The sequence below is a fragment of the Alligator sinensis genome, unplaced genomic scaffold (assembly GCF_000455745.1).
Source record: "Alligator sinensis unplaced genomic scaffold, ASM45574v1 scaffold697_1, whole genome shotgun sequence".
In the NCBI taxonomy this organism is placed as follows: domain Eukaryota; kingdom Metazoa; phylum Chordata; order Crocodylia; family Alligatoridae; genus Alligator; species Alligator sinensis.
The window spans coordinates 1,310,450-1,332,503 of NW_005842426.1; the positions used below are offsets into that span (position 1 = coordinate 1,310,450).

Here is a 22,054-nt window from a genome sequence, read left to right on the forward strand (position 1 = left end):
GGCATCTTCGGCCCCCAAAATAGCACCAGAGACGCTCAGTGCCAGGATTCAGCCTCCCCACAGCCTGGGGCAGCAGGCAACGGACAGCATTGACCTTTATTGCACAGAGGGGGAAACTGAGTCACGCGGAGGTTAAGTGATGTGCCCAGGAACGCGCTGCAAGGCGGAAGCAGAGCGAGGAGCCCAGACTCCCAGACCCCTGCCTAATTTGCAGAGGGCACAGGGTTCATTCAGCTGGTGCTTTGGGTACTGATAGATGGATCATCCTTTTATGTACCAGAAGGGTCCTGAGCCTACCCTGTCTCTGCACATGCTCCTATGAGAGCCGTGGCCCTCTCCCTACAGGCTCCAGGCCGAATAGGCTCTTTGCCAGCCTTGAAAAACCCTACAAGCTAAGGACGTGGTGCTTGGATGGGGGACTCTCAGCAAACCCCTGTTGCTTTGGGTCCCTTTCCATGGGCAGGGCCAGGCATCCCAGTGGCCTGGAACTGGGAGCTGTGGTGCAGGGATGAAGGGCACTGGCAGATCCACGCGTGTTGGAGGTGGGCTGTGGCTGGTCTCCAGGGCTGCTGCTGTCTGCATTGGATGTATGTGCAAAGCAATGCTTCTGTGCAAGGCATTGAGTGTGCCCTTGCAGTGCCCGCGCCCTGCCACAGCCAACAACATAGACAGATTGATTTATAGGGAACACTTTAGGCCCCTCCAGGGGCGTTTGTGCATTAGCAGCCCGTAGTCTTCCTCCTGCATCCTTGTGCTCCAGCATCCTGCAGGGCAGTCTCTGGAGTGAGGAAACTGAGAGAAGAAATCAACCCCGCCATGGCACCGGGTTCAGACGGGCATTGCTGACTCCACTCAAGACACTTGCAGAGATGGCAGCACGAGGGGGGCACGGGACAGGCTGGCAGCCCATGCCGCAGCCCGCCGGGTCTTGCAAGGCTTGGAACAGCTCGGCGGTGCCTCTCCAGTCTGCTGCGTGCCCAGTCTGGGCTGGGTGCTGGCAGAGATGTACGGCTCGTGCCCAGTCTGGAAAAGCAGGGTATGGAGCAGGGAGGAACGATGTGCATGGCTGCGGAGAAGCCAGGGATGGGAGTAGCAGACCGGTGCCTGCCTCGGAGGCTCCTGGGAGAAGTGGCCTCCTGGGCTTTGCATTGCAAATCAGCACTAGCCCAGCTGCCCGCAGCCGCCCGGTCCAGCGGGCATTGCAGGAAAAAGGGTTTTATTACAGCCCGGGCAGCACTCCACATCTCCAGCCCTGTGCACAATGCACTGTGGTTTTGGGCTGTGGCCTATGGACAAACACACAATTGTAGGTGCCTGGCAGGGAGATACAACCCGGTCGGGTTTCCTTTTCGGGTCACGGTTGCGGTCGGTGGCTGCGGGGCGGTTTGCCGTCACCGCAGCTTTGGCCTTCTGGGCCTGGGAAAGCCAAGATTCAGCCATGGGAAATGCAAGTTCCTGTGGTCTGTCCTGACACTTTCAATTCAGAGAAGGAAAAGCTAATGCTTTAGAGAGGCTTTGCCGTTGAGTAATGCAGGAGGAGGGGAAACCATCAGAAGGTTTCATCTCAGACGGGCTAAATGTCTGCAGCTGAAGGGGTGGACCTGCTAGGGATGCACAGACACTGATGGCCTCAAACCCCTGCGTCAAATCTTTGGCTTGTATAAGAACAAAAGCCGTGCCATGCTGGCTCCGGGCCACGGTGTGTCTAGCGCGGTATCCTGTCTCCAGCAGAGATGGATGCTACAGAGGGAGAGCATTGCTCCGGGTATCCAGCCCGGCATCGACCACGTATGAGATTAGAGATGCCAGAGGAAACATCTCAAACCACTCTGTTCAATAGCCATTAATAGATCTATTCTCTATGAATGTATCCAGCTCCTTTTTTAACTCGATAGTGACAGCCGGCTGTATGGCCTTTTTCTTGCCAGGTGAATTTAAAACCCGCGTCTATACCAATAAGGGAACGGAGGCATGGAGACAATGGTTGCAAATGCCTTTTTGCTTTGGATGTCTTGGCCTGGCCTCATAGGGACCTTGCTAATAGTCAGCGCCAGCTGTGGACTCAACCTCGGCCAGGTGCAGCCAGAAGGGTCCCAGGTTCCTCTCGCCACCCTTTTCAGGAGAAACCTGAGCAAATACATTAGCTCCTTAGGAGAAAAACAGCCCTGAGCTCACACTGACTCAAAGGGAAGCACATGCCCAAGACGAAGGACCAGGCGTAGAAACCTCCCAGCTAAACTGCTTCAGCTAATGCAGAAAACCCAGCACCCGCGGCCCCTCAATACGTGGCCACGCTCTCTGCATCCCCTTGAACGGTTTGATTTTGCAGAGCGTTTTGCCAGCATATCTCAGTGTCTGAATGTGGAGCCGCAGGAGGGGGGCTCCCGCAGTAATTCGGTCCAGGTGCTCCGGAAATTAAAGCTGTCTGCTTGATAAGTGGTGGGTAATTAGGACCCGGCTCGGCGCAGGGAGAAAGGAGCGGACCACAAATCAGTAGTTGCTGCAGCATAAAACAGGCCTGTGGGCGAGGAGGATTTTCCCCCTTCCAGCGAAACACAACCTCAGGCCTTTCCCAGGTGGGCTCAACCTGAAACCCTCGCAGAAAGGGAGCATTGTTGCTCCCAGGTTCCCGTGTCTCGGCCCTGGCCCTGGCATTCGTGGAGCGGCATTAAAAGGCACCTTTCTGCCGGGGTTGTAGCAGCATCCAGCTTTTCATGAGAGCTTGCACAGGGATGGTTTCGCTATGAAGTCATCCAGGCTGGGAGCGCTGTGCTGTGCCAGCCCGAAGCTGCTCAGGCATCGTCCATGCCAGGGCATCTGCAAGTCCACAGCCAATCTCACCTGCGGGAAATGTCACCGGTGCCCAGGTGCACTGCAGGAGTCCAAATGTCACGCGCCGTCTCTGCACAGCACCTGGGCAGCTCCAAAGCAGGGGTGATGAAACCAGGTGTGACGCTCAAACCTGATTTACCCCAAATGGGGATGTATTGGAGGAACGTGCATGAGTTTTGGTTTCCCTGCATGCCTCTAAACACGTGTGTTTGCACGCGTGGTATTCTCAATGCAGCCTCCTAAAACTCCTGTCCTGAAATCCTAGAGAAGTGAAGGGAGCTCCAGAAGCCACATCTAGTCCAACCCCTGCCTGAGGCAGGATCATCCTTATAGGATATAGAAAATGAGGGTTGAAGGGAGCTCAGGAGGTTTAGCTACGAGTTTGGGCCCAGTGCATGCGGTGGTGTAGGTGGTCCCATCCACTGCAGCGGGGAGGAGTGCGATGCATGGCTGCCTTCATCACAAGGGATGCATGCAGTCAGCAGTCCTGTGCACCACAAAATAGTCTTTGAAAAAGAGGTTATTTCAGGGATTGACAGTGAATCCAGGCTGCCAAATATTGTGCTGCTTCTCTGTCTTTCCCCCCCAACTATTTTAACTCTTCCTCCCAACGCTCTCCAAGGCCTCTTGCTCTCTTGTTTTGCCCTGAAGCATCCTGTTTCTTCTCTGCCAGTGTCCCCTATAAAACAATGCCCGGGCATTTATGTAGCCCCATCGGTGGCCGGTCTATGCGTGGGAGGGTTCGCAAGCTTTCAGCCTTTGGCAGCCGCGATCCACGTGTTTCGGAGTCCGGCCCTGGAAAAGCCATTCCAGAAGCACAGTGGCAGGCAGAGCCAGGGCAGTTAAAACCATTTCCTTAGCAATTGTTCAGGATCCTGGTAGGAATAGCTGCAGTGGACACCTGTTTTCTCTCTGCAGTTTGCAGCGTGAGCGTGCATCTCTTACTGTTTGCTTGCAGTCGGGTTATCGCTTGCAGGACAGAGATACCAGCCTCCTTCTTGCCTAGTGCTGTCATGTTCATGGTCATGGCCCAATAAGTGCCATGCAGTGCAAGCAGAGGGCTCAAGATGAGTCAATGCCTGCCTTTGAGGATAAACTGCCTTCTGTTAGGGAGAGCCACGTTGCGGCTACTTGAAATCCGAAAGCGGCTACAGCACTTTTGTCGGGAAATACATTGATGGCATTTGCAAGGGCGCTGATGTAGCGGGACCAAGGGACACCTCCACTGCTTTCCTTATGAGCATTGAGAGGTGAACTGTGTTTCTCCAAGCTGCCTGTCCCTGTGGGAGTCAGGGGAGGAAGCTTTCCTCCTTCAGCATCCAGCATAAAGTTGCATCCGTTTGGTGCACAGGCTGCTGAAGAAGTGGGTTAGACCCCTGCTTTATTGCACGTAGGGAGAGCATTTTGCATGATGGACTAGGATAGCCGGAGAGCATTGTCATCTCCGACTGAGCTTTGTCTAAGCGGCGGAGGGGGCCCAATTCTGCCGTGCGCCTCATCAGCTATCATATCCCCTCCACGAGCAATTCTTCCGGCCCGATCTCAGCCCACGAGGTAGGGTCATGGCATTTGCATGCTGCCAGAGATATCCTCACGTGCCCACCACTCGACTGTGGGCTGCTTTTTGTTGCACCTCCTGGTAGGAGGGGAGGAATCCAGTCGACACCAGGCTCTTTTTGAACATCTCATTCACAGCTCATTCCTCAGCTTTTTGCCAAGACAGCTGACCGCGCGTGTTACAGGAAATTTTCCTTCTCGACAATGTTACTGAATGCATGACTTCGCCGTCTTCAGAGCATGCTAAACAGAGCCAAATGTTTTCTTGGGAGAAAATCCCGCTTGGAGGATTTTCGATGATCCGTGATATTGGAAAGGTCGATGCGGGACTGTAAATGCAAACAGATCTCCCACGGCACGCGTCCCCAGTGTGTCCGGGAGCCAGCTTGAGAAGGTTGGAATTAATGAGGGAGCACGCGCGTGTGTGTATGTATGTGTGCAAAAGAGAGAGAAGAGGGCACAGCTCTTGTGCACTTCAGATATAAACCAGGTGCAAATGTCGTACCGTTCACCCAGTGTGCCCAGAACACCTGTCGTATACCACATCTCCCTGGTCTGCTGGCGATGGGGCAGCCAATGCTGGAGAAAGGACCCACTTCCCTGAGCTTTGCACCAGGACGGCAGTAATTTTGCAATGGGGATGCCCCACCGAGCTTCTCCAGCTGCTTTGCAGCCCCTCTGTGCTGCCGACTCGGAGCCAAGCGACCGTATCAGATTGCACAGCCCGCTGTTCGTTGTGCCGGTGCTTGTGAATGTGTGTGCAGATATGTGTGTGTAATCTGCAGGTGTGAGCTGTGTGAGGGCACCGGCTTTCTCCCTTGGGTAAGTGAAGGGTTTTTTCCTGGCAGTTTTTTTCAGGCCAGTTGGATCCTTCCCAAGCTGCAATGCTCCAACTCCTGTGTCCTGAAGGGTGCTTCCAGGCCCAGCTCTTCTGTGCATGCACAGATAGTGAAGGCTGTCACTCCTAGTGATCACTGTTGGTTTGTGTGGCTCGGATTTGCCTCTCGAAGTAGCTTTTCCACAACAAAATGCCCAGCTCCCGCCTTTGCACAGCGCTTTCTTCATGCCACTTTCCAAATTCACTTCCCATTGCAAACAGAGCCGGTGAATGCTGGAATGCAAGCTAGAGACGCATTGAACCAGTGGAAGAAGGGACCTATGCAAGAAGCTATGGAGGAAGAGACCACCCAAGAAGCTATGGAGGAAGTGACGTATGCAAGAACCTATGGAAGAAGGGATCTATGCAAGAGCCTATGGAAGAAGGGACCTATGCAAGAGCCTATGGAGGAAGGGACCTATGCAAGAACCTATGGATGAAGAGACCACCCAAGAAGCTATGGAGGAAGGGACCTATGCAAAAACCTATGGATGAAGAGACCACCCAAGAAGCTATGGAGGAAGGGACCTATGCAAGAACCTATGGAGGAAGAGACCACCCAAGAAGCTATGGAGGAAGTGACGTATGCAAGAACCTATGGAAGAAGGGACCTATGCAAGAGCCTATGGAGGAAGGGACCTATGCAAGAACCTATGGATGAAGAGACCACCCAAGAAGCTATGGAGGAAGTGACGTATGCAAGAACCTATGGAAGAAGGGATCTATGCAAGAGCCTATGGAAGAAGGGACCTATGCAAGAGCCTATGGAGGAAGGGACCTATGCAAGAACCTATGGATGAAGAGACCACCCAAGAAGCTATGGAGGAAGGGACCTATGCAAAAACCTATGGATGAAGAGACCACCCAAGAAGCTATGGAGGAAGGGACCTATGCAAGAACCTATGGAAGAAGAGACCACCCAAGAAGCTATGGAGGAAGTGACGTATGCAAGAACCTATGGAAGAAGGGATCTATGCAAGAGCCTATGGAAGAAGGGACCTATGCACGAGCCTATGGAGGAAGGGACCTATGCAAGAACCTATGGAAGAAGAGACCACCCAAGAAGCTATGGAGGAAGTGATGTATGCAAGAGCCTATGGAAGAAGGGACCACCCAAGACCTTATGGAGGAAGGGAACATCAAAGCAAATCGGAAATTGTTGACATCTGGGGGGAGGAAGAACAACTGCAAATACACATTGGCAGGTTCGAGGCCGGGACCGTGGATGCTAGGCTGTTCAGACACGTCTCCCAGCCCTGGCTAGTAAATACATCAAAGGCTGTGAGGAAAAGGAGCGGGGGGGGCGGCAGCTCTTTCAAGGCACAGCTCACCTGTCGAGGTGCAACCCCAGTGTTCGTGCTCTGAGCAGGGAGCACTCCCCGTTGCACGCATGGCACAGGCCCTGGTGCCCTTGGAGCACTTCCCTCGAAGTCAGAAGGCTTCTGCATGGAGTTGGCACTACGTGGGCTTTCTTAGCCAGCAACCCCCACAGCTAACGCTGGCAAGAGCACGGTGCTAGCCCAGGGGTCTTGCAAAAGTGCGAGTGCCAGCACGGCCGACAGTACTTTAGGAGGTGGATTAACCTTGGCATCCTCCATTCGACCCCTCTCGATGCCTGTCACGAGTTGCTGCAGTTTGGAGGCATGCTGCCTTAGCCCTGCAGCTGTGGCCCTTGAGGGACGCTCATCAGCTTTCTGGGAGGAGCATAGTGCTTGGGTCTATTGCAGCGATTCTCAACCATAGCATGTTCTGAGCAGGGTCTTGAGTCTAGCAAGGGGTGCCCTGAGTCTGCTCAGTCGTGCCTTGAGCCTAAAAAGGTTGAGAACCATGGGTTTGTTGCAGAGAATAGCAAATGACTGGAGCCCACGTCTCTCATGGCTAAGGAGGGTCTCCCAATGCACAGGCTCCACAGGGTTCTTGCCCTCTGGACCTTTCTTCTCATCTTTGGCAATCCCTCGCAGTCACGGATGATGGTCTCCCATGATTATCTCATCTGTGGGTCTGAAGATGGCTGATGAGGCCTATCCGGATTCAACAGACATTGCTGCAGCTCGGGCACATGTTTCCTTGTGGGGTGGTGGCTCTGGGCTCTTGGTTCAGTCCGCGACACGCTGTTTCCATCTCCTGTTGTCGTGAGGTTTCAGAGCGCTCAGACCCTTGCAGAGGACTCTTCCACCATTTGGGGCAGTCCTGGGTCTCCCATGACTTGATGTCAATGTTGCATTTGTTTCTCGCGTTGGCCATGAGGACGTCCCTGAAGCACTTTCTCTGCCCAGCTCTTGAGTGAGCTGGGAGAATAAAACTTGCTTTGGGAGTCTGGAGCTGGACATCCAGATAATGTGACCGGCCCAGATGTTGGATGATCGTCTCCTCAACGCTCATGGCGTTTGCTTGCAAGAGGTCACTCATGTTGGTGCATCTGTCTTCCCACTGGATTAAGAGGATCTTCCACAGGCAGCGGTGACGGCACTTCTCCAGCGACTTGAGGTGTGTCCTGTATGTTGTCCATGTCTCAGCATGGTGGGGATCACGACTGTTTGATAAACCATGAGCTTGGTTTTGGATCTGACGTTGCAATCTTAAAACACCTGTTTCCTCAGGTGTCTGAAGGCTGCGCTTGCACATTTTGAAGCGATGTTGGATTTCTTCCTAGATGTCAGCCGTCGGCAAGAGCCGGCTTCCAAGGTACGGGAAATACTCAACGTGCTCACCGCGGACCTGGATTACCAGAGCTGGGGACTGCTCGTTGGTGGAGGACCTTCGTCTTCTGAATGTTAGTCCCATTTTCTTGCACGCCTCGGTAAAGACGTCGACGATTGCCTGGAGGTCTGCTCCGAGTGAGCACACGCTACAGCATTATCAATTCATACGAGCTCAATGATTGAAGTCCGGATGGTCTTAGTCTTCTTGCCCTCTGGACCTTTCCTCTAGCTCATTTCCACAGCAGACAACAAGGCAGGGAGTGCTCCTGCTGGAGAAGGACCCCTCAATGAGAAAGACCATGTGCTGAGCCGCAGAGAGGTTGCATGGATCCTCTCCCTTTGGAGAGATTTCCCCCCGGCTGGGACTCTCGAAAGGCAGTATTTTCAAACAGCTTCAAGGCACCCCCTCCCCTCCAAAGACCCAGCACTTCCCTGTCCCCCGTGTCAAGGGGAAAGCGGCAGGTTTGCAGCCCTTGAGCTCCCGATTCATTTTGCGTTCGCTGCCTCACACTCCTCGCAGGAGAAGTGGTCTCTGTGCATCATTAACTCTGCTCCATAAACACAACCAGGAAAGGAAACACGAGCCGCCTGCTCCATTGCCCCGGGCAGACGTACCTATATATCAGATAACTTCTGGGGCCTTGCTAAACCATTCACAAGGGGAGAAAAAAGCTGGATTCTCCAGGCGCGACTGTGGAGCAACGGCTGCCCCAGTCTCCAAGAGGGTGACGAGGACCAGGGTTGGGTTGTTTTTCGCTTAGATCTGAAATGCCTTACAGAGACCAGACAAAGTAGCCTGATCGCACCGGTCCACTGGAGCAGCGACATCTCGAATGAAGAGAGGCGGGGAGTAAAAAGCAATATGCCACAGGCCCTGTCATTAAATAGAGAGTCGTGACACTTGGGCGCAGGAAGGCAGATTTAAGATGGGCCAGGTTGCATTTGTTCTGGCCTCTTGAGTCTTGTGCTCTTCTGTCTGAATGCTATTCTCTTATCACAGAGGAGCCTATGAACTTCACACCCGTAAGCTTGCAAGTGGGAAGCAACTCGGAAAGCAAACGTGGAGAGCAGCTGCTTGGCAGACGAGGTTCTTTGGGCAGCTGTGATATCTTTTATTAGACCAACTAAAGAGTGAGAAAAATAGTTCTTTGCAAGCTTTTGGGCATGCACATTTGCAAAGAACTGTTTTTTCCAACTATTTGAGTTGGTCTAATAAAAGAGATCAGATTTACCCAGAGAACCGTGTCTGCCCATGTCCTTAGGCCAGCGTGGCTACAACCTGCACCCCTGTATTTCTGTTCTCTTAGCCTGTTAAGGGGGGGGCGTATGTGTGTACAGGCACATACACTCAATAACACGCAGTAATAATCCTCTACAACACCAAGAATCCAGCGATGGAAAAATTCGTCCTCGTTACCCACCTGCCGCTGACGACCCCATACACCGCCCCCCTGCAGCCACGGAGCAGGTGGACGGGGGCAGATTTCTGCAGGTGAGGGGTCCTCAGTGGTATTCGTGCCTACGGGGCTGGGATGCTGCACCGATGGCAGGTGCATCGCTGTTGATGCTTGCGCCGATCCTCACGGAGGAGACGATCCTCTGCCTTTATACAGCGCGTAGCCTTTGATTGGCAGCCTGATCCCGTAGATGGGTGCTCAGCATGGTTGCTACTTCCCGGGTGCAAGTCCCAGTTGAAAGCACCTGCTTCAGGATGGGACCGAGCTGGTCGCAGCTGGCGCTGGGGGAGCACTCAGGGTTATGTGACTCACCCGTGTTTTACGGCTGCTTTTGTATGCATTTTAGGACGCAGTAGCAGCCAACGCGATGATCAACCCGTATGCTATGTCAGGCACGTTCCAGCAGCAGAGTGGAACGGCTTTGGCTGTTCCACCGTGAATACATGGGAAGAAAGCGGCGCGTATTTATTTACTAAGCCCGGCTGGTTGCTACATTGAAATTACAGAAGGCCGGGGGATTTAGACTGGCTTGCAGAGGAAAGATGAGTTGCTTGTATTGTGATGAAAACCAGAGGGACCGTGAACTGTGGCTGAACTGTGCACGGTATATTGGCTCGCTTGCCGTGCGGCCCAGGGGAGCGTGGCGATGTTTTTCGGGGCAGGGTTGTTCCTGTGGAAGGAAACCATCCAGCTTTGGTGCCAGCAGCAGCATTGTCCCCATCTCCAGCCTGGGCTGCAGCCAACACCCAATGCCTCTGAGGGAGGCTTAACAAAACCCTGACACACACAGCAGCAGGAGGGGGAAAAAATCAATTTTGGCTGTATGTGCAAAAGCATGGGAAGATCCCATAGTAAAAAATAGGCATTGTTACGCCTAGATCATCCCCAGCCAGTGGCTGTCCCACCTCTTCTTGAATATGTCCAGTGATGGAGAGTCCACAGCATCCCTGTACATCTATTTCCCTCGCCTCCTTGCTCTAACAGCCAAGAAGTTTTTGCTGAGATCCAATCTAAATCTACTTGGCTGCAACTTCAAGCCATTGCTGTAGTGCCTTTTAAAGCAGGACCCATGAACAGGCAGGACCTTGTGCAAATGCTCATGGATGATGGTTTGGGATGCTTATCTTGCTGGGGTGATTTTACCCCAGCTGACTTCCCACCCCTTGGGCCAGGAGCTCAGCCTGATGATCTCGCGAGGTCCCTTCTAGTCCCAAATGTGTATGAAAATCACTCGGGCTTCTCTAAACCAGGCCAAGGGGGACTGACTGAGCCACCTAAGTTGCAAGACAGAGCTGGGGGTCGGTGCGTCAGCAGAAAGCCAAGCTGTTACTTCCATGTAGACTAGAGAAGTAAATGGGAGAGCTCTGGTTTTTGCAGGGAGAGTCGTGGCTGCCTGCCCAGCCTCACGTTATGGAGCGAAAAGGTTTGCACTAGGGGATGCTCTGAATGCCGTGCGGGCATCGCTTGGCCTGGGGGATTTTGCTGTTGAAAAAGCAAAGCAGGATCCTGTTCTGCAGTGCCATTGGGCTGGAGTTTGCATGGTCTTTTCACGGGTGTTGGAAAGTGCTGCTTCTCAGGGTGGATTTGGGCTGAGATGGGGTGATTGAATCAAACCCTTCGGTTTGGAGTTTGGGTCTGTTGGGTAGCCTCTGACTAGGCGGGTGGAAATGTCAGTGGGTGTCAGTCCCCAGTCCATGCCTGGGTGCCAACGAGAGCAGGATTCAGGCTGTTTTCTCACTGAGCACAGTATGACCGACAGAGCCCAGGGATGGCATCTCCAGAGTTGCCTCCCATCATCTTCCTCTGACCTGTCAGGAGGGTTTTTCCAGTTTTGTCCAAGCCCCTGTGAAATATCTGGAAGGGAAACTCGCTGCCAAGGAGAAAGGGTGTTATACTGCAGCAAGGGAGGCTATGGGGAAGAGCTTTGTAAGTAGGAGTGTGGTTCAGCCCAGGGAGGCTATGGAGTCATAGAAAATCAGGGTTGGAAGAGACCTCAGGGGGTCACATCTAGTCCAACCCCTGCTCCAAGCAGGACCAGCCCCAACTGCATCATCTCAGCCAAGGCTTTGTCTACCTGGGTCTTAAACACCTCCAAGGATGAAGACTGCACCACCTCTCTGGGTAACCTGCTCCAGTGCTTCACTGAGAAAGTTTTTCCTAATATCCAATCTCAACTTCCCTTGCTGCAACTTGAGCCCATTGCTCCTGGGATACATCTCCATGCCTGGAAACTTTTCACAGCAGGTTGGACAGACATTTGAATGGGATGGTTTGATCAGGAACAGTCCTGCTATCCCAACTCTTCTGCAGTCCTGCGTTACATCTTCCCCACGAAGGCAAACATGTAGACAAAACTCTGAGCTCCCCCAGCTCCCTCGCCTGAAGGCTGGGAGAAAGGAAGAAAGAAACTGTTGTTTTTCCAAATTTTCTGCAATGGAAAGGGGCTCAATTACTGCCATAAGTGAGGCCATTTAAGTAGGTCGATATGATTTTGCTCTTGCGGGCAGCATCTGCTTGCCACCGCGATCGATACAAAAGCATCACTATATTTTCTCAAATGAGGGCGTAGAGTTTTTGGAAACCACCTAGAGGACTTGGATGCCCAGTCTCATTAAGGGATTGATGTTCAAATCACTCAGGCATCAATATAAATCTCAGCCAATAAATCCTGACAGCGCCAGAGATGTTTCCACACTCCCCCAGCACGCCACACTGTAACCCCCTTGTTAGCTCCCCGAGCTGTGTTTGCATTGACTCTAATCTAAATATTCCTACAGTGCAGATGAAAGAGGAGTGCAGTCCTTTAAGGATTTTCTACCCGCCATCCGAGTGTCCTGATGTGCTTCGTAGCGCGCGCCCCCGCCCCGCTGCTCTTGGGTTAGACTCCCCTCGCTAGCGAGCTTGTTTGCTGGCAAATAAATGTGCGCAGAAGCTAGCTTCACCTCCTAATGCCCTTAGCAAGCTCCAGAGGAAACCCAGGGCTGTACTTTCTTAATGGGTTTTTGTCGCTTGCAAGGTTTGAGCACAGGGCCGCGGATGGCACCCGGTCCTTTCTTTGCAGCCAAGATTTGTTCCCACGAAGCCATCAGGGAACATTACCTTGCAAGATAAATATTCCTCTTGAGCCAGCCTTGTGCTTTCCCAAACCCTGGTGAACCAGACCCCCCATGCTAGAGGGGTTGTCGCCAGGCCGCTTGAATGCCTGGCCTGTTTTTGGAGCCCCTGGCAGCCTGCTCCAATTAATGAATGAGAACAGGTTTGCAGGGACTCGGTCTGAACCTGTTGCTTCTGGAGAAATCCTTCCAGGCTGGTTGAATGCAAGGCTGCTGCTTCTGTCCAGCTCTAGGTTGCTCCTGCCCAAGGCAGCACAGGTCATGGAAATAGTGCCTCTTTGCAATGCTCCTTCTGTAACCACATGCCCTCTCTGGAGCCAGGAGGCCTCAGAGGCAGGATAGCTCTGCCTTTGCTAACTACCTGGCCTCAAGACCAGTTTGCCCTTCTTCGGGTAGTAAAAATTAGTGCAGGCCAACTCATACTGCCTTCCCCAAGGTTGTCCCGTGTCAGGGGTCAGTTTGGATCCCTGCCCCAAGCCCATAAGCTGCAGTTGTCCCTTCACACCCAGTGGCATCCTCAGAGAGAAGGCACTGTCCTCAGGGGGACTTGTGGTAGCTTCTGGGTGGCCAGAGATACAGAAGTAGTATCTGCACTGAACAGGACTGGTCTGCAAGCCAAAGGGCTCTTTCCTGACATAGGATGGGCCACTGCATTCTGGGATGCTGGAGGACTTCATCTTGGGTGAAATAGCTGTGGAGAGTGGCCACACCTGAATGGAACAGGAGCAAAATTAGGCAGATCAGAGATAATCCTGCCCTGGAGTGGCGTAACTTTAAGCTGAATAACAAGTGCTTTAAGCCACTTAAAGCAAGGTATTAACTTGAGGGCAATCCAAGTGGTAAGAGCTCCAGAAGCCTAAACTTACCGTGTAACAAGACCCAGGCTCTCAGGACCACATGTTTCTTGGTAGTGTGGCGCCCTCTGTCACTTACCCGTGGGTAGGATGGGGTCTGTTTCTGTGTGACAGCATGTCAGGTTCCCCGCTGGCGCGGACACACGTGGGGTCGGCAAGCCGGAGCCCCATTTTCCATTTGCATTTTGCAGCTGCAGCCTCGCAAGCTTTCATCGAAGAGTAGTAGCTCCCTAGCAAGGAGGAAGCAGGATACTCGGGGGGATCGCCGTGCCTTCCACTACTCAGGGCATCTCCTCCCGACCATCTCTGCCCCAGGGCAGCGCGCTGTTTCTAGCCATGCAGCTTGTTCCTTCTCCATTACGGAGGCTCCAGCTTGAAACAGTTTGCTAGGCATTTATAAATGCTGAGCAGATGTACTGGGCATGAGCGGTGTGCCCTAGCCATGGCTGTGAAGCCATTGTAAGCCATGCAGTAGGCAACATATCAGCCGTTTGGACACTAACCACGGATTAATCATTTCACATCTGCTGCTTCGTCATACATCAGTCCCATGCATTGAGCCTTGCTATAATGCATGGCCTGTCGCCTAAATCAAGGTGGATGTGATGCAGGCCCATAGCATAACCTGGATACAGACAGGGATTGGGTAGATTTATGGGGGACAGATCCAACGGGAACTGCAAAACGCAACAGGGATGTAACCTCAGACTCAGGCCGTCCCTGAACCTATGATGTCTGACAGTGGAGGGATGTTTCATAGTTTCATAGTAGTTAGAGGTCAGAAGGGACCTGAATAGATCATCTAGTCTGAGCCCCCACCACTGGTTGGAGCACATGCTGGGATCACACAACCCCAGACAGGTGTTCATCCAACCTCTTTTTGAATTTACCCAAGGTAGGAGCAAAGACCACTTCCCTAGGAAGTGACGGAGCACCATTTCCCTAGGATGTGACAGAGGAGAGGTTAGTCCTAGGTGCCTGCTACACATGACATATTAACTGGTGAACTGTGCAATAAATTTAAACCGGCCACACATGCACAGTGATTATTACCATGCGATAAAAATGACTGTCCAGCTACAAAAAGAGCCAAGCAGCTGTAAAGTTCGTTCTTGTATCTTGACCCTATAGCCAGCGTGTATCCAGCTTTAATTGGAACGTGTAGCAAGGCCCCTATACACACCTTGTCTCATATAATACCCTTCCTCTAAAGCATCTGCTGCTTGCCACTGCCAGAGACAGGCTGCTGGGCTAGACCGACCTTTCGTCTGACCCGGTGCGGTGACTCTGCCATCCCGGAGCCCTGCTCTGGCTGGGTCAAGTCACAATGCTTCCCCTTGACCAACATCACCGGCCGGAGCATAGACCAGGGATGCACGATGCTCCCCGTGCTGGCTGGCTGGTCTGGGAAGCTGAGCCATGGCCAGCAGACAGGACCAAAGCAAAGAAGTTGATGTGACTTCCCGTCCCGTTCCCTGCCGGAGTCTGTGCAAGTGGTGGGCGGTTCGTGCTCAGGACCCCCCCAGGATGCTGTGCTGGAGCTCCCTGCTTTCGTCTTGGTGCTGGCTGTGGTCCATGATGGGCTGCTGCTCTCTCATGGATGAGTAACATCTTTGGAGAGCTGACGAGGCTTTGTGGTCTGTCTGTCGGGAGGGCTGGCACGCTTCTCCATCATGTTACCCGGGCGTTTCCCTTTGCACACAAGCATGAGAGCCACGTCATGCTAGAAACTCCTGCCTGGCGTGACATGGAAAGATGGGATCTACCCCTCATTCAACATTCGGGTCAGGAGTGACCAGGAGCAGGACTTGTTTCTGGGCTATGTCACGGGGCACTGACCGCCGGGTGCTTTTTCTCTCGTTCTAGCTGAACAAGCTGGAGGAGGCAGCAGATGCAGCTCACACCTTCTTCCTGGCGAACCCCGAGCACCTGGAAATGCAGCAGGACATCGAGAACTACAAGACCATGGCCGGGAAGGCCACTCTGGTTGACCGAGAGGCCAGGCCACACATGGTGAGTTTGGGAAACCGGCTCTCCCTGCCAGGCTGGCAAGAAGGGCAAGTGTCAGCCAGACTGGGGTTGGGGCAAATCAGAAAGGTACGGGGCTGCGATCAGTTGAATTTGCACCGAGCTAACCCCACATGCCCCATTACCTTATTTACTTGCATACCATGCTCATGTTTCCCCTTAAAATTATATTATATTGGGGTCTGGGTCTTAAACAAGGAGGCTGACTCTTAGGTTAAAGGGGAAAATCTATCTTTTTTCCTTGTTTCTGCCTTCTCCAAACATGGCGCGTGCCTGATTTGGAGGCGTGTGGTATATGAATGAATACGGTGGTCCAGGCATCCTCCATCCTGTGTCCTGTGCTGGTCCCTCCCTCTTTGGGGAGCTCCTCCCTCCCTTGCTCATTGCTTTCAGTGGTCTGGCATGATAGATTGCTTCATTCACACATTGCACAAGCTGATTTACACGTCCTGGCTTGTGCACACTTATTTGAGGCCAAATTCTCCAGTCTGGAAGAGCTGCATGTGGCACACCTGCAGTAGGGTGGGCATAAGAGGGCTTCATTCAGCCCCACCGGCATGACCCTGGGGTGTGCAACAGCAGCCTCAGGTACTGTTCTTGCAGCAAGGGATTGCCAGGGTGCAGGGTTGTCTCCCCTACCCAGCCACCTCACCTAGGCGAGATGCTGGGAGAGGCTGCAACATGGCATCAGGGTGATGAGCCGCATCCAAAGCGGTAGGACCTCACACTATTCCCAGTGCCACCTTGCTGCACCCAGGATGACTCTGGGGGCCTTGATTTTATCTGGAGAAGTACAAGAGAAGCCAAAGCAAATTCATCTGAACTATACCCCAGTTTATCGGGATGTTATTCATCAGGCAACATTACAATATATTGCAGAGAATACAGAAACCTGGTCACTACAGGGTGGCGAGGTCTCAGGGTCCTCAATACCCACCCTGATGGTTTGAAACATCCCTTTGCCTTTGTGTGGCAGAGATGAATACAGTTCAGGTTCAGATTTCTGTCTTCTCACCCATTTCTCTGAGATAGTTTCATAGTTTCATAGTATCTAGGGTCGGAGGGGACCTGGGCAGATCATCTAGTCTGACCCCCTGCCATGGCAGGAAAGAGTACTGGGGTCAAACGACCCCAGCAAGATGGTCATCTAACCTCCTCAAACGACCCCAGCAAGATGGTCATCTAACCTCCAAGATAATCTCTTGGCCGGTTGAAAAGAGAGCAGGGAAACTGAGTCATGACCCATGACCACTGTTCTTTTTGGGGATCGCCTGATAGCACTGGGTGTGATCACTGTCCTAAGCATCCCTTGAAAGGGTCCCTCTCCAGCCATGTCTTGCATGTGTTAAGTGTTGTGCTTCTGGGATCGGGGTGTCTGGGAGGAGGAGGAGGAATGTCGTGACACTTCCAGCACGGCAAAAAAGGGGTGAGGGCTGTTCAGGAAACCCCAGCAGCCTGGGCATTGATTTATTGCCTTCCCCCATTGCCTGGGTCCATGCACGTGTGCTCCAGGACTGCTGTCCTGCCGCCTCAAGGGCCTGCTTGGCTTCTTTGCAGGAGGCCTACAGCGCGGGGGTGAAGCACTACGAGAGGGAAGAGTACGGGCCAGCCATCGAGCAGCTGGAACGAGCCCTGGGGGAGTATTACACGGCCGACGAGGAGTGCCGCGTCCTGTGCGAGGGGCCGCAGCGCTTCGCGGAGCACGAGTTCTTGGACTACCAAGCCGACCTCTACGAAGCTGTTGCAGGTGAGGCGTGGGTACTCAGCTCCTCTGGAGAGCAGACCCTTCCCCTCCCTGCAGGGACGGTGACCCCCGGGCATCCCACATGCGCTGGGGCTCAGAGCAACTCCTCGCTTCCTTCCTCCCTGCTGGGAGGGAGGGATGGGGCTTGCAGGGGGGACAATCTGTACGGCTAGGAGAGGGCCTGGGAAAAGTTCAATGCAACAAAAACAGGTGCTACCATCACAGAGGACCCGCTAATGACCAGAGACACGGTGCCCTGTTGGCTTTGCATGTCCAAGCAGTGTGAAACGGGGATGCTTTCCCCATAAGCCGCCGTGCTTGGCTTTGGCAGCACGGGAAAGCGCAGCAATAGAGGAGAGTCTGTCTGGCCGCGGCAATCTCATCTCTGTGCCGTCCGGCTGGCCGCCCCGAGACCACCGTGCAGTCTCCCGGAGCACCGTCTTTCTGCCTCCGTGGCAAATGCTCCCATTCAGAGGCAGGTTGGGCTTTATTTTTTGCCTACACTCATTTGCTCCTACAAAGGCAAGGGCCTAATTGAGCCTAATGAGATGGGAAAGCACTGGGGCAGCAGGACGGAGGCCTCTTTGTTGAGCTATTTGTTTATTTAGCCATTTCAGGAATGAGATAGGGGTCATTTTTGGTATTCATCCATGCAGGAAAAAATGAGGAGCGCCTGAGGCCTGGGCTACCGATGCACTGGGTATGGGGAGAAGGATGTCAGCTAAGGTGGGGGGGGATTGTGCCACTTACCAGTCTGCGCCTTCAAGCAGATGCAGTTACAGCCTTATAAATATGCCCCAGGTGGTATAAGAATACCAGTAAAACCAGTGCATCTACCGTACTGGGATATTAATGCTTACAGGTTTCTTGTGCTGATAAGCTTTGAGTGCAGCCAGCTGCCAGGTTCAAGCCACGATGTGCACGTGTGTGTGGCAATGTACAGACATGCATCCATGCTGTGGGGTAGTCGAGGAAGATCTGCGCTTCCTCCAACCCTGGAACATGCAGCCCGAGACCAGCATGACCGAGTCCCTGCCCGTTTCCTAACAGAGGGCTCTTCGAGGGTGCAGCTCTGTGCCATGCGTTTCAGTGAGGCAGATCTGATGCGACGCAGCCGGCAGCAACCTCCTTCAAAGAGAGCACCAGGTGCTGCGGCCGGCGGGGACTTGCTCCCAGGGTGCCAGGGCCAGCCCCCGTCTCTGGTCCATTGCCATCATGATGCAAACTGGTCTCAGTGGGGGCAGATGACAAGGAGCAGTGGACTCAAGTTGCAGCAAGGGGAGTTTAGGTTAGGTATTAGGAAAACCTTTCTCACCCGCAAGGAAACTCCAAAGAGCACAGCCCATCTGACCTGCGGTCTCGCTGCCAGCCAGCCCCAGGTGTGCTGGTGCTTCCTCGGCGATATCTGCTGGAAACCAGGCAGAGCACTGCTGGCACTCGCTTCACGGAGGCCACCCCACAGCCCCCAGTCCTCGTGGCTTGATATAAGTCTGTGGCCAAGCGGTGAAAGGGGTTTCAGCCCATTACCAGTGCACCTGCAGAAACAGGCTTGGTCGAAGCTGTGGGGCATGAGAGAGAAAAGAGGAGTCCAGATGTGTCTTGGCTACTCTCAGAGTTGTGAGGGGCAGCTCCCTAGAGCTCCATCTCCTATCCTGAGCTCTTCAGTAATGCTGAGTTATTCAGTAAAGCAGCATTTGGTAATGCTGTGACATGCAGCAGGGTTTTTGGTTGCACCCGTGTTGGTCGAAGGACATAGGCAAGCAAGCTTCTTTGGGCAGATGTGATATCTTTTATCAGTAGGTGAAACAAAGTTATTTGCAAGCTTTCGGGCACAAGCCCCCTTCTTCAGGCATAGGGAGACACTTCCCCCAGAGCTGGCTGCATTTCAGCGATGGGTGAAGTGACTCCTTTGCAGATAGCCTGCAAAGACTTAGTGTGGTTTCGCTCCATGCTCATAAGCAGGCATCCTGGTTTTCCCTGATTTAAAAGCATCCCCAATTTTCGGTTAAAAAAAGTAATCCCAAATCCACATTTTTCCATGATCCTGCCCAGAGCAGGGGGGGGACTGGACCCGATGATCTCGCGAGGTCCCTTCCAGCTCTACACTTTTGTGAATCTGTGTGAAACACTGCTGTATGTGTGTGTGTGTGTGTGTATGTATATATATATATGTGTGTGTGTGTGTGTGTGTGTGTATATGTATAGGTGTATGTGTGTGTGTGTGTGTGTGTGTGTGTGTATGTATATGTATAGGTGTATATATGTGTGTGTGTGTGTGTGTGTATGTGTGTGTGTATATGTATAGGTGTATATATATATATGTGTGTGTGTATATGTGTATATATATATGTGTGTATGTGTATATATGTGTGTGTGTGTATGTGTATATGTATGTGTATGTGTGTGTATATATGTGTGTATGTGTATATATGTGTGTGTGTGTGTGTATGTGTATATGTATGTGTATGTGTGTGTATATATGTGTGTATGGGTATATATATGTGTGTGTATGTGTATATATATATGTGTGTGTATGTGTATATATGTGTGTGTGTGTATGTGTATATGTATGTGTATGTGTGTGTATATATGTGTGTGTGTGTGTGTATGTGTATATGTATGTGTATGTGTGTGTATATATGTGTGTATGGGTATATATATGTGTGTGTATGTGTATATATATATGTGTGTGTATATGTGTGTGTTGTATATATTAGTGGTATTTCACTTAAATCACAGAAAAATGTGGATTTGGGGAATGTGAAAATTGGGGATTTTTCTTAAATCCCAGCAAACCAGGATCCCAGCTCATAAGGTACCAGGGATATCCACAGTTCGGTTTGGGTGGTGCGTTTCAGATGCAGGATGCCGGCCCGGGTTTGCCACTGAGCCGCATCCTTGCTCTGCGCCTCTCTCTCCCGTCTATTACGCCGCGCGCGTGCGGAGAGCCGGTCGCCTGCTCCAACAGCTCTGGGAAGCCCCGGGGGGGAGCCGGGACCGCCCCGTGTTTCCTCTGGCTTGCCCTATGTAGTTCAGGGGCCAGCTCTTGGCAGCTCTGGGAAGCTCTCTGGTAGCAGAGCACATGTTTTTGTTTCAAGCCCATGTTTGTTCCTTAAAGACGCTGGCGGTATACAGCGAGCAGAGTCGACTTGTAAGTACATTGCAGCAAGGGCCCCAAACTGGAATCAGATGTCGGCCTTGGCTTCGGAGCGCCGCAGCTGACACAACGCACACACTGTCTACTCCCACCCATTAGAAAGCTTGTTGAAGCAGATGTTTGCCATTCATTTTTACTCACCCGAGAGATTCGTCCTCATTAAGGAGCAATTAGCATAGGTGCTCTGCCCACAGCCTTTCCACCACTGCTGCATATGCCTCTATGAGGGGCTTGAATGCTTGCATTTAACTTCCCAGCCTGGCTTGCTACCTTGTTAATCCCAGCACGTCACGGATGCAGCGTGAACCCGATGTTAGCAGTTACATGGCTGCAAAGGGGATTGTGGGATCATAGGAAAGCAGGGCTGGAAAGGACCTGAAGAGGCCCCTTTATAATTTTATTTTGTTTTAATCTTCTATTTTCCCCCTCTTAAGGGGGAAAAAAGAGGGAAAGACCTAGGGCTAAAGCAGGCTGTGAACAAATCAATGTCATGGGCTGGAGCTGAGCAAAGAAAAAAAGGCTGGAATTGAGCCCGAACTGCCTGATGCTTCCTGTGCTGGTGCATAAGTCTCCGAAGGGACGTGCAGGAGCAATGATGAGTGGGTTGAACAGGCCCCGGGATGATATGTAGTAGAGAGCTGCCTCTTCTCTAGCCCTTTCCTGATGGACTGGATGAGTCCGGGGCCCTTCATGGCTCTGTGGTGCATTTGAACTGATGTCCCTTTGCTCTGCTTTGGCTCTTGGGATCTAACAACTTGAGTGAGCTCCCTCTCCGGAGGGGTTTTGCATTCATAATCAGGAGCCTGGGGGACAAGACGGATGAGGAAAGGCTGAAAGAATTAGCATTATTTAGTGTGCAGAAGAGAAGACCGAGGGGGATGAATAGCAGCCTTCACCTCCCTGCAGGGGGGCTGCAAAGAGGATGGAGCTGGGCTGGTCTCAGTGGGGGCAGATGACAGAAGGAGCAATGGGCTCAAGCTGCAACAAGGGAAGTTGAGGTTGGATATTAGGAAGAATTTTTTCACTAGGAGGGTGGTGAAGCACTGGAACAGGTCACCCAGAGAGGGGTTGCAATCTCCATCCTTGGAGGTTTTGAAGACCCAGGTAGACCAAGCTTTGGCTGGGATGCTGTAGTTGGCGCTGGTCCTGCTTGGAGCAGGGCGTTGGACTGGATGCAATCTCCTGAGATCCCTTCAACCCTCATTTTCTGTGATTCTATGAATGGTGCCTGGAAAGCGTGCGAATGCAAGCAGGATAGTGAATGAGCCCATTACTATGGTTGTTGCAAGGGAGGACGATGGGGACCTGGCACTGTGCACAGAAAGCCTGGGTCCTGCAGCTGCTGAGCCTCTCCAAAGAGAAGCTGCACACTCAGCACCGCACACAATAGGGCCGTGCATCTGTTTCTCTTGAGTTTCCATGTCACGTCATGGGGAATATTGTCTCCCTAAAGCCAGGGGTGGGCGGCTGGTTCCTTCAGGGCTTGACCATCAGTGTTGTGATCTCAGAGCCCCTCGTTGTCCTTTCTCCCCTGCAGAACACTACTTGCAGGTCCTGGCTTGCAAACAGGATTGTGTCCGAGACCTGGCCACCCGACCCGGGCGCATCTCGCCCATCGAGAACTTCCTGCCGCTCCACTACGACTACCTGCAGTTTGCCTATTACAGGGGTAAGACCCGGCTCCCCTTTTCTAACCTCTCAGGGTTGGCTTGGGGGCTTTTCCTGTTGTTCTT

The 22,054-nt window shown here is 52.6% G+C and overlaps 1 protein-coding gene across 1 annotated transcript in view; it reads left to right on the forward strand.

Annotated features, from left to right (window-relative positions):
- LOC102368146 (prolyl 3-hydroxylase 2-like) overlaps window positions 1-22,054 on the forward strand; it is a 104,427-nt gene that overhangs the window by 72,897 nt on the left and 9,476 nt on the right. The window contains exons 3-5 of the mRNA XM_006030150.2: window positions 15,259-15,405; window positions 16,978-17,167; window positions 21,859-21,990. Of these exons, the coding sequence (XP_006030212.2) occupies window positions 15,259-15,405; window positions 16,978-17,167; window positions 21,859-21,990 (469 nt within the window). The remainder of the gene's footprint in view (window positions 1-15,258; window positions 15,406-16,977; window positions 17,168-21,858; window positions 21,991-22,054) is intronic.